The 19,911-nt window shown below is 51.3% G+C and overlaps 5 protein-coding genes and 2 pseudogenes across 5 annotated transcripts; 5 read left to right on the top strand and 2 right to left on the bottom strand.

Annotated features, from left to right (window-relative positions):
• Positions 1–1,301: 1,301 nt before the first annotated feature.
• On the bottom strand, positions 1,302–2,015 carry SAPIO_CDS7968 (annotated as a pseudogene; the record flags this gene model as incomplete).
• Positions 2,016–3,499: 1,484 nt separating this feature from the next.
• On the top strand, positions 3,500–4,303 carry SAPIO_CDS7967 (annotated as a pseudogene; the record flags this gene model as incomplete).
• Positions 4,304–6,635: 2,332 nt separating this feature from the next.
• Positions 6,636–8,297, top strand: SAPIO_CDS7966 (Vanillin dehydrogenase; the record flags this gene model as incomplete). Its single annotated transcript, XM_016789717.1, has 3 exons — positions 6,636–7,144; positions 7,220–7,613; positions 7,707–8,297. The coding sequence occupies 3 exons, from the start codon at positions 6,636–6,638 to the stop codon at positions 8,295–8,297; spliced, it is 1,494 nt and encodes a 497-aa protein (XP_016640654.1).
• A 557-nt stretch (positions 8,298–8,854) lies between these two features.
• On the bottom strand, positions 8,855–10,663 carry SAPIO_CDS7965 (uncharacterized protein; the record flags this gene model as incomplete). The annotated part of the gene is made up of 2 exons (XM_016789716.1): positions 8,855–9,021; positions 9,151–10,663. 2 exons carry the CDS (start codon positions 10,661–10,663, stop codon positions 8,855–8,857), a joined length of 1,680 nt encoding a protein of 559 aa, XP_016640653.1.
• Positions 10,664–11,763: 1,100 nt separating this feature from the next.
• On the top strand, positions 11,764–13,260 carry SAPIO_CDS7964 (Remark: in agreement with the wealth of genetic data available; the record flags this gene model as incomplete). Its single annotated transcript, XM_016789715.1, has 3 exons — positions 11,764–11,799; positions 11,861–12,341; positions 12,470–13,260. 3 exons carry the CDS (start codon positions 11,764–11,766, stop codon positions 13,258–13,260), a joined length of 1,308 nt encoding a protein of 435 aa, XP_016640652.1.
• A 972-nt stretch (positions 13,261–14,232) lies between these two features.
• Positions 14,233–15,843, top strand: SAPIO_CDS7963 (Oxidoreductase, FAD-binding protein; the record flags this gene model as incomplete). The annotated part of the gene is made up of 3 exons (XM_016789714.1): positions 14,233–15,288; positions 15,353–15,619; positions 15,700–15,843. 3 exons carry the CDS (start codon positions 14,233–14,235, stop codon positions 15,841–15,843), a joined length of 1,467 nt encoding a protein of 488 aa, XP_016640651.1.
• Positions 15,844–16,836: 993 nt separating this feature from the next.
• On the top strand, positions 16,837–19,246 carry SAPIO_CDS7962 (Diamine oxidase; the record flags this gene model as incomplete). Its single annotated transcript, XM_016789713.1, has 3 exons — positions 16,837–17,174; positions 17,262–17,838; positions 18,317–19,246. The coding sequence occupies 3 exons, from the start codon at positions 16,837–16,839 to the stop codon at positions 19,244–19,246; spliced, it is 1,845 nt and encodes a 614-aa protein (XP_016640650.1).
• Positions 19,247–19,911: the final 665 nt, after the last annotated feature.

Below are 19,911 nucleotides of genomic sequence, written 5' to 3'. Positions count from 1 at the left end.
ACCTTCCCGACCATGGCCAGGAGGGATTATTCTCATAAGGAATGGAGGTAGTCCTTCTCCTTGCGTCATGCCCTCAACTCCCACACGTCCCCAGCCCACGTATTCGACAACGAGGCTCTTGGTGTGCCATTCTGCGAAGGCCTTGGCATCCTCGATCTCTAGCCACGCTGCGAACTTTGCGCAAACCCAGCATGTTGACCCCTCGCCAGTGCAATACTTGGGCAGTGTTTTGATGCTCTTCAATCCAGAATCCCGGCTTCTGGGCCAATCGTGAGGCCCTAAAGTCCGCGTCGCCGTCAAACAAATTGAACACACACCCATTTTGTAGCGGAAAGTGAGGGTAGGTGCGGGGAAATTAGGGATGTCTTCCCAGCTTGGCACTTTGAGTAAAGGTAGCCTACGAATCAGCTGCATACTGCTAATTCAAAGCAACGCAACTCATACTTCTTATATATACATAAAGTCAATTCTTATAAATCAATATAATAATAGCTTTGAATGTGACATAAAGTTGACAATAAACCGAGTACAACCCTTTCACAATTTGGCCGGCTCCAACATGGCTGCAAAACTGAATAACATAAAATTTAATGGAAAGTTGCGAACTTGCAAAGAAAGAAAGCAAGGAAAAGACGACCGCTCCTGCTGCCTAGATCGTGACTCGGAAATTTCTTTTCCCACACAAGGCTCGTGTCCGCTTCATCCGTGCAGGAATCCGCCCCTGTCACTGATGGCACATCTGGCGCTGTCTCACCACACATAGATTCCACGTTAATCTCCACATTTGATGGATTCTACATTTGGGATTACGACGATATCGTATTACTGTAATTAATTCCGCTTGCGTATTCCGTGCAATTCTTTTATATGGTCAGAATTGATTCTACATTTTGAGGTACGAAATGAGGAAAGAGGGAAAGAGGGCGAGATGCAGGACTGGAAAGGAATCACTTTGGCCGTACAACGCCCTCTCCCCAATTTATTTAAGTAAAGTCAACAAGTTGGACGGAGACAACTAAGTTGAAAAGGAAAATCCCTCCATGAGAGTAATTCTAACATGTATCGAACAGCTTACACCGAGAACGGGTGCAACGCGACGAAAAAGAAGAGAAGATAGTTACATACACAACTAGCCAACATAGGAAAAGAGAACCAAGGTGATGCATACCCAAAGATATTAATGCAACCAGAGCACAGGGGTACCTCCCAACAGACTGTCGCCGATGTAGGTCGTAAGCTTCGGGCCTCCCGAATCCTCCATTCCCGACCCCCTTTCCCCTTGATCCCGGCAGAACATTAAATTAGACCTTGATGTGGATGTAGTTAAAACTGCTCTTGGGAACCGTGCGCGTGCCGTAACCCTCCCTAACGCTGTGGTTATACTCCTCGATAGTCACCTTATCACCAGAAACCTTGGTGACCCAGGCAACATGGCCCCAAGTTCCTGCATTGCTCTGGGCGATGCAGCCCGGAACGGGCTTGTTGTTGACAACAACGCCAGTCTTGCGTGCAGCATCATCCCACGAGTTGGCATTGCCCCAGGCGGCACCCTTATATCTGTTGTGGAACTTGAGGCCGAGTCTCTTGTTGATACGCCAAGCGACGAAGCTAGTGCATTGGCACTTGTAGTAGTTCCATGGATCAACGCCGCCGCACTTGCCCTTGTAGGGGTAGTCGTTCGTGACCGGACCGGGGATGCCGCCGCTTGGGGGCTTCGAGCCGCCAGAGCACTTCTTCGTGACGTAGCCGTTGGTGCCAGTTTTGACGTAGTAGTCCGCTACGTAGCAGCCGTCGGAGGTCTTATCCCAGATGTTGTTCCCGTTGACGCTGGTTCCGGAGGTCTGGCAAGAAATGTCCACCTTCTTGCCCTTCTTATATGTGAGCTTCACACCATAACTGGTACCGGGTCCAGTGCGGCAGTTGACGGTGTTGCCAGTGATGGGGTAGGCCGCATTGGCGAAAGAGAGAAGACTGAGGACAAAGGCGACGAAAATAGTCGCTTTCATGGTGAACATGTTGAAGGAAACTTGTAGTACGTAAAATCTGACTTATGTGAGGGGATGAGGGGATATTAAGGAAAGTGTGTATCAGTATGAAAAGGAGTGTGAGCGAACTTGTTGGTGATGCCCAGGATTGTTGTGATGATTGAGAGGGTGTTGGAGGTCTTATATAGATCTAAAATGAGGATTTTTCTGTTTGAATCTCTGAGATGCATTGCTCGGAGGATGCTATTTCCTTCCCGAGTGTGCTGGGATGTCGGATGGATTATTCTAAAATAAGGCCTTAGCGAGTCTCCTTGCGCTTCGTGGGGATCGGGAAGGTTACCTTAGAGAGTATTAGCTAGATTTTTGCATGCATCAGCTTTAAGATTGGACTCTTCGACGTGAACCATACTCAGTCGACTTAAGATTAACAGGAAAATTTTCTCGACTGGCATGCTGCGGGTGTGTCAATCATGATGGCCGTCTGACATGTAGCGATGCCGAAGAGGGTCCGCTTTCTTCCGGTCTCAAGTCACTAAGACAAATGCTGGAGAGCAAATGGAGAATCTTGGATCATGATGCGCGAACCATTGGGTCCTGGGCAAAATGGTGCCGTACACAAGAGATCGCGTTCAATTCCAATGCGGAGTTCTGGAGACGGTTGAGCTGAACATGAGGGCGAGAGATAAGGGGTAACAGTGGACCACCCGAGGCCGCCGTGGTAAGTTGGGATTACACTCAGCATTATGGACAACATGTATTATTAGTAGTTTCGGTATAATATTGGACCGCAAATACATGCGAAGACACTGAGGACTCCAGGCCGAGGTCTAAATTTGTCCAGTTCCAAAATGGGGGAGCAAGGGGTCAACCGTGCACCTGGAGAGCAGAGCATAAGCAGACATCTCAATCAGTCCATGAGAAAATGGACAAATGCTACTCAGGTCCTTCTATCTTTGGAGAGTCGCCAACTATAAATAACAGGTTAAGGTAGGATTGCGATAAACTTAGACCTGCTAATCCGAATCGGGATAAAGGGTGAATTAAACCACCTCAATAGCGGGGCAGTGCTGCAGGGGCCGACAGACTGTTAGGGGATAAGCTTGGTCTTGAAGAATACTCTCTCATTCCATTACAATGATTACATTCATGTCAGAGTCTCATACGGGCATACCGAGGCAGGCGCTTATGGATCCGCTAACCACGTTACACATCCTGGCAATTGAGTGGATGCGAGAGCGAAAGTTCATCCTATGATACTACGCAACAGAGGTTCTTTTTCCCGAATGATGATGGCTTCGCTGGGGCAGGCCTTCTCTTCGGTGGCAGGAGCTGGTTAACGTAGAGGTGTTTACCCAAGCATCCATGTTGACTCCACGAATATATAAAGCAACAGCCTCGTCCTCGACATCTCATCGTTAACCAGTCAACATCCACAAATCAAGTCCAATCTTCTCTTCTTCTTCTCTCCTTCTAGCACTCACTTTTGCAACTACCCCACGCATTTACAATTCACAATGAAGTTCACTGCCTTCTCCGCCATCGCCCTGGCCATCGCCTCTGTTGCTAGCGCCTACCCTATCACTGGCGACACTGTCAACTGCCGCTCTGGGCCGGGCACTAGCTACGCCGTCAAGAAGACGTACAAGAAAGGCCAAGACGTGAAGATCACTTGCCAAACCTCCGGAACCAGCGTCAGCGGCAACAACATCTGGGACAAGACCTCCGATGGCTGTTATGTAGCGGACTACTACGTCAAAACTGGCACCAACGGCTACGTGACCACGAAGTGCAGCAGCGGTGGCAGCAAACCCTCGGGCAGCTACTGCAAGAACCTCAACACGGCCGGAGTTAACCTGATCAAGAAGTGGGAGGGCTTCGTTGCCAAGCCCGCACCCGACCCGATCGGCCTCCCTACTGTTGGCTACGGACACCTCTGCCAAAAGAAGAGCTGTTCCGAGGTGAAGTACAAGTTCCCGTTGACTAAAGCCACTGCCGAGCAGTTGCTTAAGGACGACCTTCCCAAGTACAGCTCCTGCCTCGCCGGTCTTCTCAACAGCAGCAAGGTTAAGCTCAACGACAACCAGTGGGCTGCCCTGACCTCGTGGGTTTTCAATGTCGGCTGCGGTAACGCGAAGACCTCGACTCTCGTCAAGCGCCTGAACAAGGGCGAGAATGCGAACAAGGTTGCCTCGGAGGAGCTGCCTAAGTGGCGCATGGCTGGCGGCAAGGTCCTTCAGGGTCTGGTCAACCGTCGCAAGGATGAGGTCAACCTCTTCAAGAAGGCCTCGTCCAAGCAGGCGTTCCCCAAGTGCTCGTAAATTCACCCAAGGCTTCCTCGTTTTCAGGTCTTCACTAGGTACGTGTTATCCCAGAGCGTGAATTGTGGAATTCTTGCTAATTGCACCGTTGTGTAGTCAGACCAACGACAGCTACAAGTGAGAAAATATTCGGTTTAGGATGAGAGAGGCCATTGGACGAGGGACAAAGGTTGATGGAGAGCAGAACTGAACTTTGAGACTTTGAATTTCGTGATAATACTTCGTTTCTGGAGCCGTACATACTTTATCTTCTCCTCTATTTTTATTCAATAAACTTCTTTACCGCCTACGCTGTCCGTGGTCATTAATACCTTATGCTTTATATTTTCCCGTCAATGGGCGACAGAAGCATCAGTCCCCCTAAAGCTAAGGCCGTTTCCTCCTTCGCCAGAGGTGGCATTTTGTAGAGTTTTGAGAGGCTCCGAAAATCGAGAAGAATCACAAGGCCAAATCCGTCATAGTCTACCAGGACAACTCTATACCCCGATCTCAGAAGAAGGCCTCGGTTAACGAAATTCCTCAGCCATGGCACCCCGGTTGAGCCAAATTCTGCTGAGCATAAATTTCATCGTCACTGCTTTTGTAAAATTACCAAAGTAATCCGATTTGACAATCGAATATTTTGAGGTAGAATTCAAGCGCCGCAACGACGAGAAAGCTAGGCAGTGACCGTAGGTCCTAGCTGAGCAAGCAAGCCGTTGGGGGGGAAGGGGGTGGTGCTGATGGCAGCGTTGGAAAACCTCCCAGAGCTCAATTCTCTTCGACCTCCAGGCCGGTCACTGAAGGGGAATTGGAAGGAGGCGGTAAAGGATAAATCCTGTGCTGAATGTAGAGCTTTTGATTGGCTGGTAGAGGATACAGATAACAATGTCGGAATGTGGTCACTCTGGGGCCCAATGCGAAGGTACGGCGTCACATTAGGTTCAATGAGCATTGGAAGGGAGGCATGGGCGCTTGGCTTGGTCTGACTGGTTGACGAGGGATCTGGCACCCGTGCATGCAAGACTGGGGCGATCAGCGGTTTAAGTCGCCGGTTTCGAAATCTTCACGTGTCCAAGAGCAGTGTAGGACCTTCCGAATTAACAGCGCAGTCGAGTCTTCATAAATTCAGTGGGATATATTTGCCGTCTTTGATACAGTGGGTTAGGCGAGGTGTATTAGACTCATGGATAATATTCCCAATATGAGTATGTTTGACATCCTTAGCCGCGAGTCGAGCGTTCCTGGAACGGGTGGACGTGTGATTCTAAAACAACCAGCGCCTCCTTGGCGCCATCCGCGGGTGATTTGCGCCGTTTCAAAGTCCAGCCGTGGTGCAGACCGCCGTCTAACCCGCATCACACGTCCGTCCGGCCATTGATGCAGGACGCATTTTCGAGGAGCTGAATGTGCGTTGTGCCGGCGAGAGAATAATGGAAGAGACTCCAAGCCCGTTTACATCATTCTCACATTAAACGCACTTGGGGATATTGGCGTCGTCTGGTATTAAACCCCAAACAGGGTCTGGCCAAGATGTGCATTTTGAGCTCCGACTCGGGGAGTCTCGCTTCGATCGCTTCCACCGTGGCCAGGGGTGTTTGCTGACCAGTTGTTCGCACCTGTATAGTCCCGCTGCTGAGGACGTGCGGACATTTTCACACATCGGAACAGATGGGATTCTTACCGGCCTGGCTCGGCGATCGGCCTGGAGGGGTAGGAAATATATTCCGGAACCTGTGCGTACTGGGAAGTAGAGTAGGAAAACTGACAGAGAAAATGAAGTCTAGAGAGATAGAACCCACCACACCACGGTGAATTACTTCGGTGTACCTCCGCAGTTAGTAGGTATTCCGTTCCTGTCCGGAATCAGCAAATATCGGAAAGTGGGGTTCTTCCTTCCAGAGCTATGAAGCGGCGACCAATTGTCTCGAGCATTCGCGAGCACCCTCAATCTATGCTCTAGCATCTATTGCAAGGTGAGAAAGACAGCGTGTAGTGTTCTTCGTGCAGGCTGTCTTCTCTAAACTACATTTATCTCGTTTGGTTTTCAGAGCCTAGACTGAATTTCCGTAGGGCACCCATTAATTCTCTGGCACTATTGCGTCGGGAAGGAAAGAGCCCTGGACCTATTAGGAATTTCCGCGCTGAACAGCATCGGCAAAAGTCAAATGGCCAGGCGGTTTACAAGATGTGGATTATAGTTCCCATCTGGCTTTGAGCTCTCTCCCCACCTCGCCCTCTTATTAGACCAGGACTTGTCTAGAGTCAGCTAAGTATCGTATTCAGCGAAAACACTGTTCTTCCGTGCAATCCATCGTGTTGTTTTTGTGGCTTTCTCATTGCCTACTTCCTAATGAGTACTCAAACCATCCTCCGGCAGGCCTCCAGCAAACTGGCTGTTGACGCGGCCGTTGCCTGGAACATTCCCGTCCCTCTCATCATCAACGGCAGGGACGTAACTACCGACAAGACGTTTCCTGTCATTGGACCTCTCACTAACAAGAAGATCTGGTCTGCCGCCGCTGTCTCTGATAGGCACGTGGCCGAGGCCGCACGCGCCGCCGAGACTGCTTTCCCCGCCTGGTCAACGACTAAGCCGTCGTTTCGGCGCGACATCTTTCTTCGCGCTGCCGATGTGATCAACAAGCGGCGCGCTGAGCTCGGTGAGTATATGCACCACGAGATCGGCGCAAACCAGGATTATCAGGACTTTATCTTGGGCCTGGCCATCGAGGGGCTTAAGGACACTGCGGGCCGAATCGCGGGCGCGGTACAGGGTGAGGTGCCGGAGTCGATCCACGATGGAATGCGCGCCATCGCTCATAGGAGACCATATGGTGTTGTGTTGGGGATTGCGCCTTGGTGAGTATTCGAAGAAACAGTGCCCCTAAGCCAGATTATCCTAGGAGAACAGAGCACGTCTGACGATGTCCGTAGGAATGCCCCGTACCATCTTGGCCTCCGCTCCGTCACCTACGCTCTCGCTGCTGGAAACACTACCATCCTCAAGGGCTCTGAGCTCTCTCCGCGTTGCTACTGGGCTATCGCTGACGTCTTTCGGGAGGCTGGCTTGCCCGATGGCTGCCTCAACCTCATCTTCCACCAGCCTGCTGACGCTGCCGCTGTGACTGAGAGCATTATCGCCCATCCGGCCGTCAAGAAGATCAACTTTACTGGCAGCACGAAGGTCGGCAGTATTATTGCCGCCTCTGCGGGGCGCCACCTAAAGCCTGTGCTGATGGAGCTCGGCGGCAAGGCAAGCGCCGTGGTGCTGAAGGACGCCGACCTCGAGAAGGCGGCGCTGCACTGCACGAGAGGAGCGTTCCTTAATGTAAGCTTACTTGACATTTTGAAACGAAAAATAAAAGAAAATATGAGAATGTTCTTGCCAAGCAAATGCTGACAAAGGGTCCAAAAAAAAAAGGCCGGACAGATTTGTATGTCTACCGAGAGAATCATCGTCCACTCGTCCATCGCCGAGGACTTCAAGGTAGCCCTTAGCGCTGCTATTGAGCGCACCTTCGAATCGGACAGCGACATACCTACCCTCGTGACCGCAGCCGCCGCATCCCGGAACCATGGGCTCGTTGCCGACGCTATATCCAAAGGCGCTAAGGCCATTCCGCTCTTTGGTGGCCGTAGTGTTGAGGCGGTCGAGACCCATATGCGGCCCGTTGTGCTGACGGGCGTCGACAAGAGTATGGACCTCTATGCGTCGGAGTCGTTTGGGCCCAGTGTTTCCTTCTTCACTTTCGAGACTGAGGCCGAGGCGCTGGCCCTTGCAAACGACACCGAGTATGGGCTCGCGGCGTCAGTGTTCACAGAGGACCTCCGGGCTGGGTTTCGCATCTCCGAGGCCCTGCAGTCCGGCGCAGTACACATCAACTCGATGACGGTGCACGACGAGTTCGCACTACCGCATGGTGGTGTTAAGAAGAGCGGGTTCGGGCGGTTTAATGGATACCAGGGTCTCGAAGAGTTCTTGTATTGGAAGACCGTTACTTGGATGGAGTGACAATGGAAGAAAGCGCCTCGAAGTGGATAGTGAATGTGAATGGTTAATGTTGGCAGGTTGGCAGCTTGGGCCAACTGTTGCCAGATGCCGAAATGACCCTCTCGTAGTTCTTAGTTTCCGTGGGAAGAATTTCCCCTTTGGGGAATTTCTTCCTAAGAACAATAACATCGATTTCACCCACAGTTAAATAGATGCTTAGATTGGAAATTTCGCTCTATTCTATCTCCTTCCTGCCAGACTCTTATACATTGTATTAGGCTGTTCTGCACAGTAACTGTATCCACCCCACATTTGATGCGGTCTGCACTCGACTAAACCCTACTGCTTCTGTGTAGTAAAAGAAGACTTTTTTTTTTTTTTCCCTTTCATTTAGGTTCTTCTAATCTCTAGTTCAAAGTATCAAAGTATCATGTGCCGATATTGGATGTGAGAGACATGAGAGACATGAGAGATCCAAAAGAGCCATTGAACGACCCAATCTATGCCTTCTAGTAACTGTAACCACATACGGCGTCTATTTAGCCTTGAGGCTATGTGGAAAAAATCAATTGATACCTTTACAATCTTGACTTGACCGTATTATCCGCCTTTCTCACATACAGATGGTCTCGGCTAGGGACAAGGTGGTCAAGATCCGTGGTATTGACATACTCGGGGCTCGCGTCTCGCATCAAGTCCGTCATTCCACAAAGAGCCGTGGCGGTCTCGATCTCATCCTTGAGAACTGCACAGATAGAGTCGGTCAGTTTGTAACTCTGGAATTTATGTATCCCTCGACTTCGGAGCGCCAGGGAGTATGGATACAATGAAAAAAAGCGATAAAATAAAAAGGAGGGGAAAGAATCGGACGTACTCTCAATGGCATGCTCGACTCCCTCTTGGCCATACCCAAGAGCGTACAGAAAGGGTCTACCGATCCCAACAGCCGACGCGCCTAGACAAATAGCTTTGACCACATCGGAACCCCGGCGGAACCCACCATCCACGAGCACCTCCATTGCGCCGAAGACCTGCGGGCACACTTTGTGAAGTTCTAATAGTGTTAGGATAGCGGGCGGTGCTGTATCCGCTGCCCGTCCGCCGTGGTTACTCACAACGATGCCGTTGCACCCAATCCGCAGCGCTATCTCCGCGTCTGCCGCCCGTTGCACGCCCTTAATCACGATGGGGACGTTTCCTGCGATGCTCCGGAGCCACGAGATGTCTTCCCAGGATAGCGTGGGATCGATAAAGGATGACAACTGCCGGGCTAGGCCTGCGCCCTTCTTGTCTCTCTGGATTCCTACTGAGGAGCTTGTCCTGAACGCTTTCGCGCGGTCAGCCTCTGAGGCTTTGACCCGCTCATCGGCCTCACGCTTCGACATAACCGGCAGGTCTGCAGTCACGAAGATGGCCTTGACCTTACCGGAGGCCAGAACACGCCGCACAGCCTCCACCGACTTCTCACGCTCTTTGTCAACATAGAGCTGGAAGAAGGCATGCTTGGGCGTTACTTCCAGGATCTCATCGTGCGGGTATGAGGAGGGCGTCGAGAAACACTGCACGATGCCTGTAGCAGCAGCGGCGCGAGCGAGCGCGAGCTCACCCTCCGATCCGGCTGTCCGTGCCGCACCTGTGGGCGCGATGTAGATGGGGGCCGAGATTGAACATCCGAAGAGCCGCGTCCGTGTGGTCACGGAGCCGACGCCGCGCATGACGGCCGGGCGGAGCCAGATCCGCTGCAGGAAAGTGCGGTTAGCATCACGTGTGATATTGTCGTTCGCCGCACCGCTGATGAAAGCCCAGGCCTTGGCCCAGAGCGTCCGGCTCGCTACCTGCTCGAAGTCGTCAAGGTTGATAATAGCGTCGAGCGCCGGGCGACCAGGCATGCTGGAGTGGCCGGTGGAAACAGTTATGGGTGGAGAGGCATTGGAAAACGAATGAGGAGAAGGCGTTGTCGGAGGTGCCTCTCGTAGCTCTTCCCCCGTGACAAGTGGGGTTGCTAGGTTGCCGATGTGGTACTTGGTCTCGAGCGACTTCTTAATCAAAGAGGGGGAGTGCACCTCATTGTACTCAGCGGAAGCATCATGTCCTGCGTACCGGTATATTACTATAACCCCAGGATCAAACCATGAAACAGGGTAGGAGTTAGTATGGTACGTATTGGTTTGGTCGTAGGAGATCATGAACAAGCTGGTGGAAAGGGGGGGGAGAGGGGCAGGATTCAGGATGGTCTTGGATAAATTAATTCTGGACGCACCCTCTGCGCCACCTGGGTGACGAGGCGCGAAATCCGTCATGTCGTACACAGTTCCGTCCACCACAATCCAGAGATCTTCTGGGAAGTTGTGCCGGCTGAGTTCCGAAGGTGACACCTTTTTAGCCATGTTCTAATGCTCTTTCTTTCGTAGAGTATGCCGGACTAGGAAAATATTGGCGAATATTCTGGTTTCCTGCGTACGAATGCTTCGGTTTAACAAAGTGACTGCTGGAGCATATGTTCTGCTAGGGTGTGTATTTTTTTTTTTTTTTTTACTCTGGGGAAATGGGGAAGGTTATAGAGGCACTCAGTATGCCTTTTCTATCTTAACCCTTGAGGAATGTTCCGAACCGCGAGAAGTAAAGTCTTCGGCAACATCACGTGCTTAGATCCTACCCGATAGGGATCGGTAGTAACGGAGATACTCTTCCTATGACAGGCCTTTGTCTTATCAGGTTCCGGTCTGTGGGCCGTGGTTTTCATATATAATCCCCTCCAGTAGGTTCAAAATCTTGGTATACTCTGTCTCTCTACTTCATCTTTTTTTACAGAAATTTCGATTACTGCAAACGAAGTGGCCTCCCATTGATAGCATGGCTCGACCGGTATTCGGAACATTACTGCCGAAAGTACGGGACGGTGCTTAGTTGTAAGCAGTAGGTTGATACCCACATCAATTTAGAAAGCAACTGTTTGTCGGCGGCAGTTGGTCCCTCGGCGCTTTTCTTGCCTTCCAAAATTATCCCAGTGCCCTCTCCAATACGAGCTCTATTGACATCCGAGCGATACACATGTCTCCGGGCATTGAACTAACCGGGGCCTATGATAGTGCTCGTAAGAACTTCAGAAAAAAATGGAGATTTGAAGTTGGAAGTACAGATCTCACGTAGTGAGATAGAAGGGAACGTCAACGATGTAGTGGTAAGCTCAGAGTCTTCCGGTCAAGCTCACTACATGCGCATGTTACTGATGGCTGACTTCAGAACCGTAACAGGTGGCTGGGTCATTCAACAAGCTCTCTACGCTTGCTCTTGCTGTGTCTCTCATGGCAACATGGGAAGCATTGCTCTGCACTCTTGGTCCTGCACTCCTTAGTGGTGGCCCTGTGTCACTCATATATGGCTTCATCCCTATGAATAGAGTCCAGAACAACCTACGAACATGAATCAGTGACGCGGGCTGCCTAACTAATGGTTTACTCTCTCTAGTCACATTTATTGGTACAATATGTACAGCTATGTCCCTAGCAGAGCCGGCATCTATGTGAGTAGCCCAATGTAACACTACCCATCGCCTCATGATGTGACCTGGTTAGGATTAATAGCTTGTGATCTGCCACAGGTTTCCCTTCGCAGGTGGCCAGTACCGTATTGTGGCCGAGCTCAGCCCGCCTCGGTTTCGGACGGTCTTGAGCTGGTATTCCGCATGGACGACCGTGTTTGGCTGGCTCGCCTTCAATGGGACCGCGCCATTCCTCTGTGGGACGCTGATCCAGGGCTTGATCGTCCTTAACAACCCCGACTACACGCCTGAGAGATGGCAGGGCACCTGCTTGTTCTGGGCCATCCTGGCGGTGGCTTTCGTGATCAACATCTACCGTGGCGATCTGCTTTCAAAGCTAGAGTCTCTGGCGATGATCCTGCACCTCATCTTCTTCCTCATAGTTTTCATCGTCGTGCTGGCGCTCTCGCCTGATAGACACAGCTCAGCTTTTGTGTTTACCAAGTTTCAGAATAGCACAGGCTATAATAGCGATGGGATCGCTTGGTCACTAGGCATGCTTACGTCGGCCTATGTCATGGTTGGTATGTGTTCTTGATCAGCCGGTGTCCTTTGTCCCAGCGGCCTCCCAAGAGGGACAGAAAAATTGAGAAAGTGATGGAAGGCGAGAGCCAAGCCAGAGCAACGAATTAACACAATAGTGGAACTCCAGGCTTTGACTCTGCCATGCATGTCGCTGAGGAGACGAAGAATCCGCGCAAGGACGTGCCTTGGGCAATGGTCGGCTGCCTCCTGGTGAATGGGTCCATGGGCTTCGCCATGCTCATCGCCGTTCTATACGGCATGGGTGACCTCGACACAGCCATCAACACACCGATCGGCTTCCCCATTGTCGAAATGTTCCTGCATATCTCCAGAGGTAGTAAGGCGGCGGCTACGGCAATGACTTGCACCATCGTCATCTCGGCCTGGTTTGCCGCGGTAGGGATGCTTGCCTCATCCTCGCGCGCCCTGTATGCGTTTGCGCGTGACGGCGGAACTCCTTTTGCGTGGTGGCTGTCCCGACTGCATCCGCAGCGGCGGGTGCCCACCAACGCCGTCATTTGTGTGTGTTCCTTACTAACGTTGCTTGCGCTCCTCAATATCGCCTCCACGACTGCCTTCAACGCAATCCTATCTCTCGCAGTGGTGGGGCTGTACCTCTCTTACCTGATCTCCGTCAGCATAATCCTCTTCCGGCGCTTCTGGAACCCGCAGACCCTACAATACGGACCGTGGAGGCTCCCGAAGTCAGTTGGCATGACAGTCAATGTCTTTTCTATGATCTACCTAGCTTACACGGGCATCTTTCTCCTGTTTCCACCCCTGCAGCCCGTAACTGCCGATAACATGAATTACGCCTGTCTAATTCTTGGCGCTGCATTGCTTTTCAGCACGTTTAACTGGTTCCTATGGGGCCGCAAGCACTTCAAAGGGCCCAGTGATTTAGCGACCAGTGATTGAATTTCTCCAGCTCTGATAGAATGAGGGAACTAAGTTTGTTTTTCCATTTTTTCCTCATTCACCATTTATGATCTCCTTAGGAAAAACGCGAGCCTGCGTCATTTTATTTTAACATATGGGATTGTTTGGTACTATGCATTTCTTTATTTTTCTTAAAAAAAGATTAATAAGGAAAGGAAAAGAGAAAGAGAGGGATAGGAGGTGGAGTTTGAGCTCGGAGACTGTAAGACTGGAATTCCCATTCCCAGCCACATATTTGCTATTATGTACCACAATCAAGATGTTGCCATTTGACCTCATTCCTCTTACTAAGTTTTCTCCGTGAGAGGGGAGAAATGCTATTATGGACTGAAGGACTGTATGCCGAGGTAGCTTCTTGTGACTTGAATATTCCGGTTATCCCCATTAATACAACCGCAGGCATAAACGTTGAATGCATTGAGGATCCAGCGCAAAAGCGGTGCACAGCCCAGGCCCTCTTTTCCTTTCTCGATGGCCAGCACTCCAGTGATCCACCAGAATCAGGTCTAGAAACAATAAAATCCATTCCACATTCCGTGTTTCACACCATTGCAAGGCCCGTGAGCTTTCTGATTCCGGGTTCCGGATGTGACAAAGTGGCTCGGAAGTCCCGAGGCGTCCGCCCAATGCACATTTCCCCCCGGGGTGAAACAACTCTAGCTTGAATCTTTCCGCCCAGGTTGAAGGGGGAGGGGTGGCAGGGGTGGCAGACACGGCCGCCCTATGACCTTGCTGGGCTGAGCACGGTTAAAATGCCACACCAATCCGTACCACCTTGATATTCCGCAGAGCCCAATATCAAAGAACCAAGCTCCAGCCTTAAATCAGCCCACGTAACGAAATATTTATCAAATTAGGTTAAAGGAATCCTACCTATCGACTCACTGCAATACCATATACGTACACACCACCGAGAAGCAAAAAGAGCCCCCGCAAAGAAACCAAAAGAAAATGTCAGCTGCCCGTTATACCACGACCCCCAACTACTCAGCCAAGATCCTCGTGAAGGGCACCCCGGAATACGAACGCTGTCGTACGAACAACCCTTCAGCCGACACGCCGGCCCGCTACCCGCGGGAGATTCACGTCGTCAAGTCTGCTGAGGATGTATCGGCAGCCCTCAGACGGGCGGCGGAGCTGGGTGTGTGCGTGGGTGTACGATCCTCGGGCCACATCATGAACGTGCCATCCCTCATCGATGACGGTATCCTCATCGACACAGTAGAGCTGAACAGAGGCCTTGACTATGAACCGCAGTCCAAGGTTATTAGCTTCGGCCCTTCAGTGCGTGTTGAGGAGGTCGCAGAGGGACTAGCTAAGATCGGGCGCTTCTTTCCGCACGGCCATGCACCCACGGTCGGTGCCGGGGGTTTCCTCCTGGCAGGCGGGCAGGGTTGGTTTGTGCGCGGCTGGGGCGCCACGAACCAGACGTGGATCGTTAAAATGGAGATCGTGGTTCCTGATGGACGGATCGTGATCGCCAGCCCTACCGAGAATCGGGACCTCTGGTGGGCAGCACGGGGAAGCGGCCTCGCCTTCTTCGGTGTTGTAACGCGGTTCTGGTGCCGCACCATTGCGACCTCACTCATGTGGGAGCGCACGTTCAAGTTCGAGATTAACACCGACAACTACGAGACTCTGATGACGTGGGCCATTGAGAGTGGCCGCTCCACACCCAAATATGGCACGGACCTTAACCTTACCATCGATTACCCAGAGAAGTATGACCCTCGATTCACAACAGACGATGTGCCGCCTTCTAGGAAGTTGCACATGTCACTCAACTTGCTGTGCTACACGGACACGAGGAGGGAGGCCGTCACGCTGCTCAGCGCCTACGACAAGATGCCAAAGAATGTCCATGACTGGCTCTTGGAGATGAAGCCCGTCCAGAGGCGGACCTTTGAAGAGGTCTTTGCTAGAAAGCGGGGTTTCCTTGGGAACTCAAAGAATGAGCGCTGGCAGATTAACAGCATCATGAATGACCCCGCTGTTCCTCTCTCTAGGGTACGTGACAAGGCTCTCCTCAGGACCTCCCATCTTGCAAAGATGATTGACTGAAGCATATTAGCTCCTCGAAGGAATCAAGCCAGCCATGCTCGAATTGCCGACACGAACATCCTCGGTGTTCCTCTGCCACTGTGATATCGTGCCTGACGAGGAGGATGCGGCGCTGAGCTTGCCACAAGACCTGTACATCTCGACCATTACAGGGTGGACTGACCCATCGCTGGAACCGGCCATCTACCAGCCGATGCGCGATCGGTACCGCCGGGCATTCCCAGTCGCCGTGGGCATGTACATTACCGAAATTGATGTTAACAACGATGACGCGAACGTGAGTGTTTTGCGAAAGTTCTCTCCGCTCCCTTTTACTTTCTTTCAGCAAGCTGATTTCTGTCCCTTTTCAACACATAGACCAAGGTCTTGTCCGACACAGCTCTGGCGAAGTTCCTCCAAATTCGCGAAAAGTGGGATCCCAAGGGACTTTTCCCGAACTACAAGGCTATTGTTAGGGTACACGATAAGATTAACAAGCTGCAGAGGAAGTCTCTGCTATAGGGTGCTGTTATCAGAGGCTCCAAGTTCCCTGCGTCTTTCTGTTGAGCTGATTGCGGCCGTGGTTGGCACTTGGGTACATGTCTGCGTTGGGAAGGATCGGAGCGACAGCAACCGTAGTAAGGGTAAAAGAATCACCCTCGTATCACGAAGATTACCAGTACCTTAGGATGAAATTGCATTGCACCCATATAGCAAACCTGCGCCCTGCATCTGTACCTAGCAATGCCTGTGGAAATCCGTCGTCCTGTTCTTAAACCACTGCTAACTACTTCGCAGTAGGATTGGTAATAGACGTAGGAAGGAAACTGCTTTTCCATGTGACCGTAATTTACCCGTCCGTAATCCTTTGCTGCAGTTGAAGAATTCCCTTTCTTTCTTTTTTCTCTCTCCTTTTTTTCTTTTTTTTTTTTTTTCTTTTTTTCTTTTTTTTTTTTTCCCAAATTTCCCAACTTTTATTTCTTTCGTATCTCTAGGACTTTCCCAATTCCATCTAAGACATTGGAATCTGCCTCCAGCGTTATGCGGGGTTGGATTCGGAAGTCTCCGGGCCGCACAAAGACTCCTCTTGAAAGATGTTCCAAGCGCTGCCGCTTAAGAGGAAGGTTCCGCTGCGGAAGATTGCTGACGTCGCAACTTTGAGTATTGTGTTCCGAGATTCCGCAGGCAGCTCAACCTATCTACTGGCAGGCACGGCTTTCACCGGATGTATGCAATCCTGTTTGAGGACAGCTGAGGGATGGAGAACCCCTACGTTCCGGATCTTTCGTTTCTATTTCGTGTCCTGTCCCACCTCCAATTGTATTCCCCCCAATGATCTCGAGCACCTTTAGACCCTTCAATTGGTTTTTAGCACTCGAACTGTCGTCGCGGGTTCAATAAAACCGCTGGAACCTACTTAGCCAATCATTTTATTGCTTTTTTTTCCCTTTAAGAGAAAGGGACAAAACAAAAAAAAAAACGACCTAGCTTGCCAAGAAAGTAATCTGATCAATAATGGCTGCCCTGCCACATCCCCTCTCCGCCCTGAGCATCGAGGAGACCAACATCGCCAGAGACGTTGTTGTCGAAAGCCACCCGGGCTCTCTGCTTACGTTCCGTCAGATCTTCCTGCGCGAGCCTCCCAAGACTGAAGTCGTCGCCTTCCTGGAGGTCGAGCACTCGGGGGGGCTGGCGGCTGAGACCCCTCGCCCCCAACGCCTGTCCCAGGTACTCTACGATGTAGTTGGCCCCAGCAAGGTACCCGAGTACCATGAATCCGTGGTAGATCTGCGAAAGAATAAGGTCGTGCATCATGAGGTCGTGAGCTCCAAATTTCAAGCCGGTCTGACGATGTTGGTGCTCCCCTCCCCCCGCTCTCACTCTCTTTTACTACTTTCGACATATTATCCACGGTTTGTTAACATCACTCACCCCCATAGGGAGGAATTCGAGGACCTCATAAATGCCTGCAAGAAATCTCTGCTATTCCAGGCCAAGCTAGCAGAGTTGCAGCTACCCGAGGGTTTCGACATCGTCATCGAACCCTGGCCCTACGGGGCCGCAGACCCCGAAGATGGCGAGACCCGATTCTTCCAAGGCCTTATCTTCGCCCAAGACACCAGGAACGGGAATCCGGATTCCAACTTCTACCCCTATCCCTTACCCTTGATTCCTATCATGGACGCCCGAAAGAAAGAGATCGTCCGCATTGACGAGCCCGCTACGGGAGGCAAAGGCGACGGCCTGCGGGAAAAAACACATGACAAAGGCATCATCGATCACTGCAAGGCCTCCGAGTACGTCCCAGAGCTACTTCCTGGCGGCCCGAGGACGGACTTGAAACCCTTGGCCGTCGTCCAGCCCGACGGTCCGAGCTTCACTGTCGAGGACGGAAACCTTGTTAAGTGGCAGAAATGGAGCATGCGCCTCACTTTCAACCCGCGGGAAGGCGCCGTTCTTCACGATGTCCGATTTGACGATCGAAACGTCTTTTACAGATTAAGCATGAGCGAAATGGTACGATGGCACCTCCTATCACACCCTCCAATGCCAACTGTGTTTCCTCCCCCCCCCTTCTTCACAAAAATTATTAAGCTTAGTCTATTGAATACGGTTGACCATTTGTAAGCGCCTACTGACTTTGTTTCGCGTTCTGTAGACCGTTCCGTATGCAGACCCCCGTCCACCATTCCATCGGAAACAGGTATGCCAACCTCATCTCGGAATTCGCTGGATTCTGTAACATCTCGTGAGGATTATAACTGATAGATTTTCGGGCGAATGACTTTGGGGACGGATCCCTGGGCCACACCGTTAACTCTCTGGTGTTGGGCTGTGATTGCCTGGGCCTTATCAAAGTAGGCGACTCTCTTCCCCAACCTGATACGTCCATCGCGTGGAGGATACCTCTAACCTGTTTCCGCAAATACATTGAACATTATTCCTAATAATTGACGCACCTACTAACTAAACCCCCATATCTCTCGCACTATAGTACTTTAATGGAGTGTTAACGAACGCTCAAGGCACCGCTTACGAACTGGGAAATGCCGTCTGCATGCATGAGCAGGATGACGGTGTCGGCTGGAAGCACCTGAACTGGCGGACTAATCGCTCGGTTGTGGCGCGCCGTCGCGAGCTCGTTATCCAGTTCAGCATTACCCTAGCCAACTACGACTACATCTTCGCCTTCAAATTCGACCAGGCCGCAGGCGTCACAGTTGAGGCTCGCGCCACGGGCATTGTCTCTGTTGTTAACATCGACCCCGGCAAGGCCACCGATTATGGTACCATCGTGAGCCCTGGCGCGCTAGCTCAGAACCACCAACACCTCTTTTGCGTGCGAGTGGATGCGGCTATTGACGGACATGCAAACCGCGTCGTCCAGGAGGAAAGTTTACCTGTGCAGATGGACTCAGTCAGCAACCCCAAGGGCAATCTCTACGAGGTGCGCAAGACTCCCATCATTACCTCGATCGGGCTTGATGCCCGGCCCGACCGGAACCGGGTGTTCAAGATCCAAAATCAGTCCAAGATCAACCCGGTAACGGGGAATCCCGTGGCCTACAAGATCGTACCGCCGCCGTCACAGCTGCTACTCGCGAGTCCCAAGAGCACCCAATTCCGCCGTGCGTCCTTTGCAAGCCATCACTTCTGGGTGACCAAGTACCGGGACGACGAGCTGTACGCCGCTGGACCCCGTCCTCTGCAGGCTAGGCTCGAAGTTGGGGGCATCACGGATGCGGCGGCCCGGGACGAACGTGTCTTAGATGAAGACATTGTCATCTGGAGTGTCTTCGGCCTGACACATAATCCACGCAGCGAGGATTGGCCAGTCATGTATGTGGCTCCCTTCTCCTCTCCCTATTCAGTTTCTCCTCCCTTTCCTCCTAGTCAAAGCCCCTTTTCCAATTTCCTCTCTTAACTCGATCTCTTTTATCCCTTTTCGGATGGAAACGGGCGATAAGGGGCTTGATCTTCGCGAGCTAACGTTGTTGTCTTTTGCTTACAATGATCTGTTTACTACATGGTGTATGTCATCATACTAACCCAGTCATCTTCTGAGTAGGCCAGTGGAGATCTTGAGGTTGAGCATCACACCGTCAGACTTTTTCACCCAGAACCCCGCTCTGGACGTTCCATCTGCAAAAGATACCACCTCGAAGCTGGCTGATGCTATGTGCTGCGAGGTAGTCAGGTCTTGATGAGCTTTATGGATGATGTAGATGGTGAGAACATTATTCCGAAATTGGGAAATGACGTGCCTAGTTTTAAATTACAACTGAAGTGTTCTTAGCAATCTCCGCCTTAAGTACAGGCAAATTCTGAATGAAATTGATTGTATAAAGCCTTGGGACCAAAATTCTGGGGAGGGACTCTCGCCCTTTGTATATAGTGGTGACGTTCCATAAACTTCTAGCTTCAGCGGACCATGATGTCACGATTGGCAGGTTCACTAGAATTGATCGGGGGCATCCTGGTCTCGAAGAAAACTCCCATGAAAACAATTGAAACTATTAATACTTCCTTTCGATGTCTTAATATTACTTCAAAGTCCAGAGGAGGTTGATGCGTTATATTTGCTCTTAT

This window comes from Scedosporium apiospermum, assembly GCF_000732125.1.
Source record: "Scedosporium apiospermum strain IHEM 14462 chromosome Unknown SEQ_SAPIO_0114, whole genome shotgun sequence".
Taxonomy (NCBI): domain Eukaryota; kingdom Fungi; phylum Ascomycota; class Sordariomycetes; order Microascales; family Microascaceae; genus Scedosporium; species Scedosporium apiospermum.
Note: the sequence above shows the minus strand (reverse complement) of the source record. Positions and strands in the feature narration are given on the sequence as shown.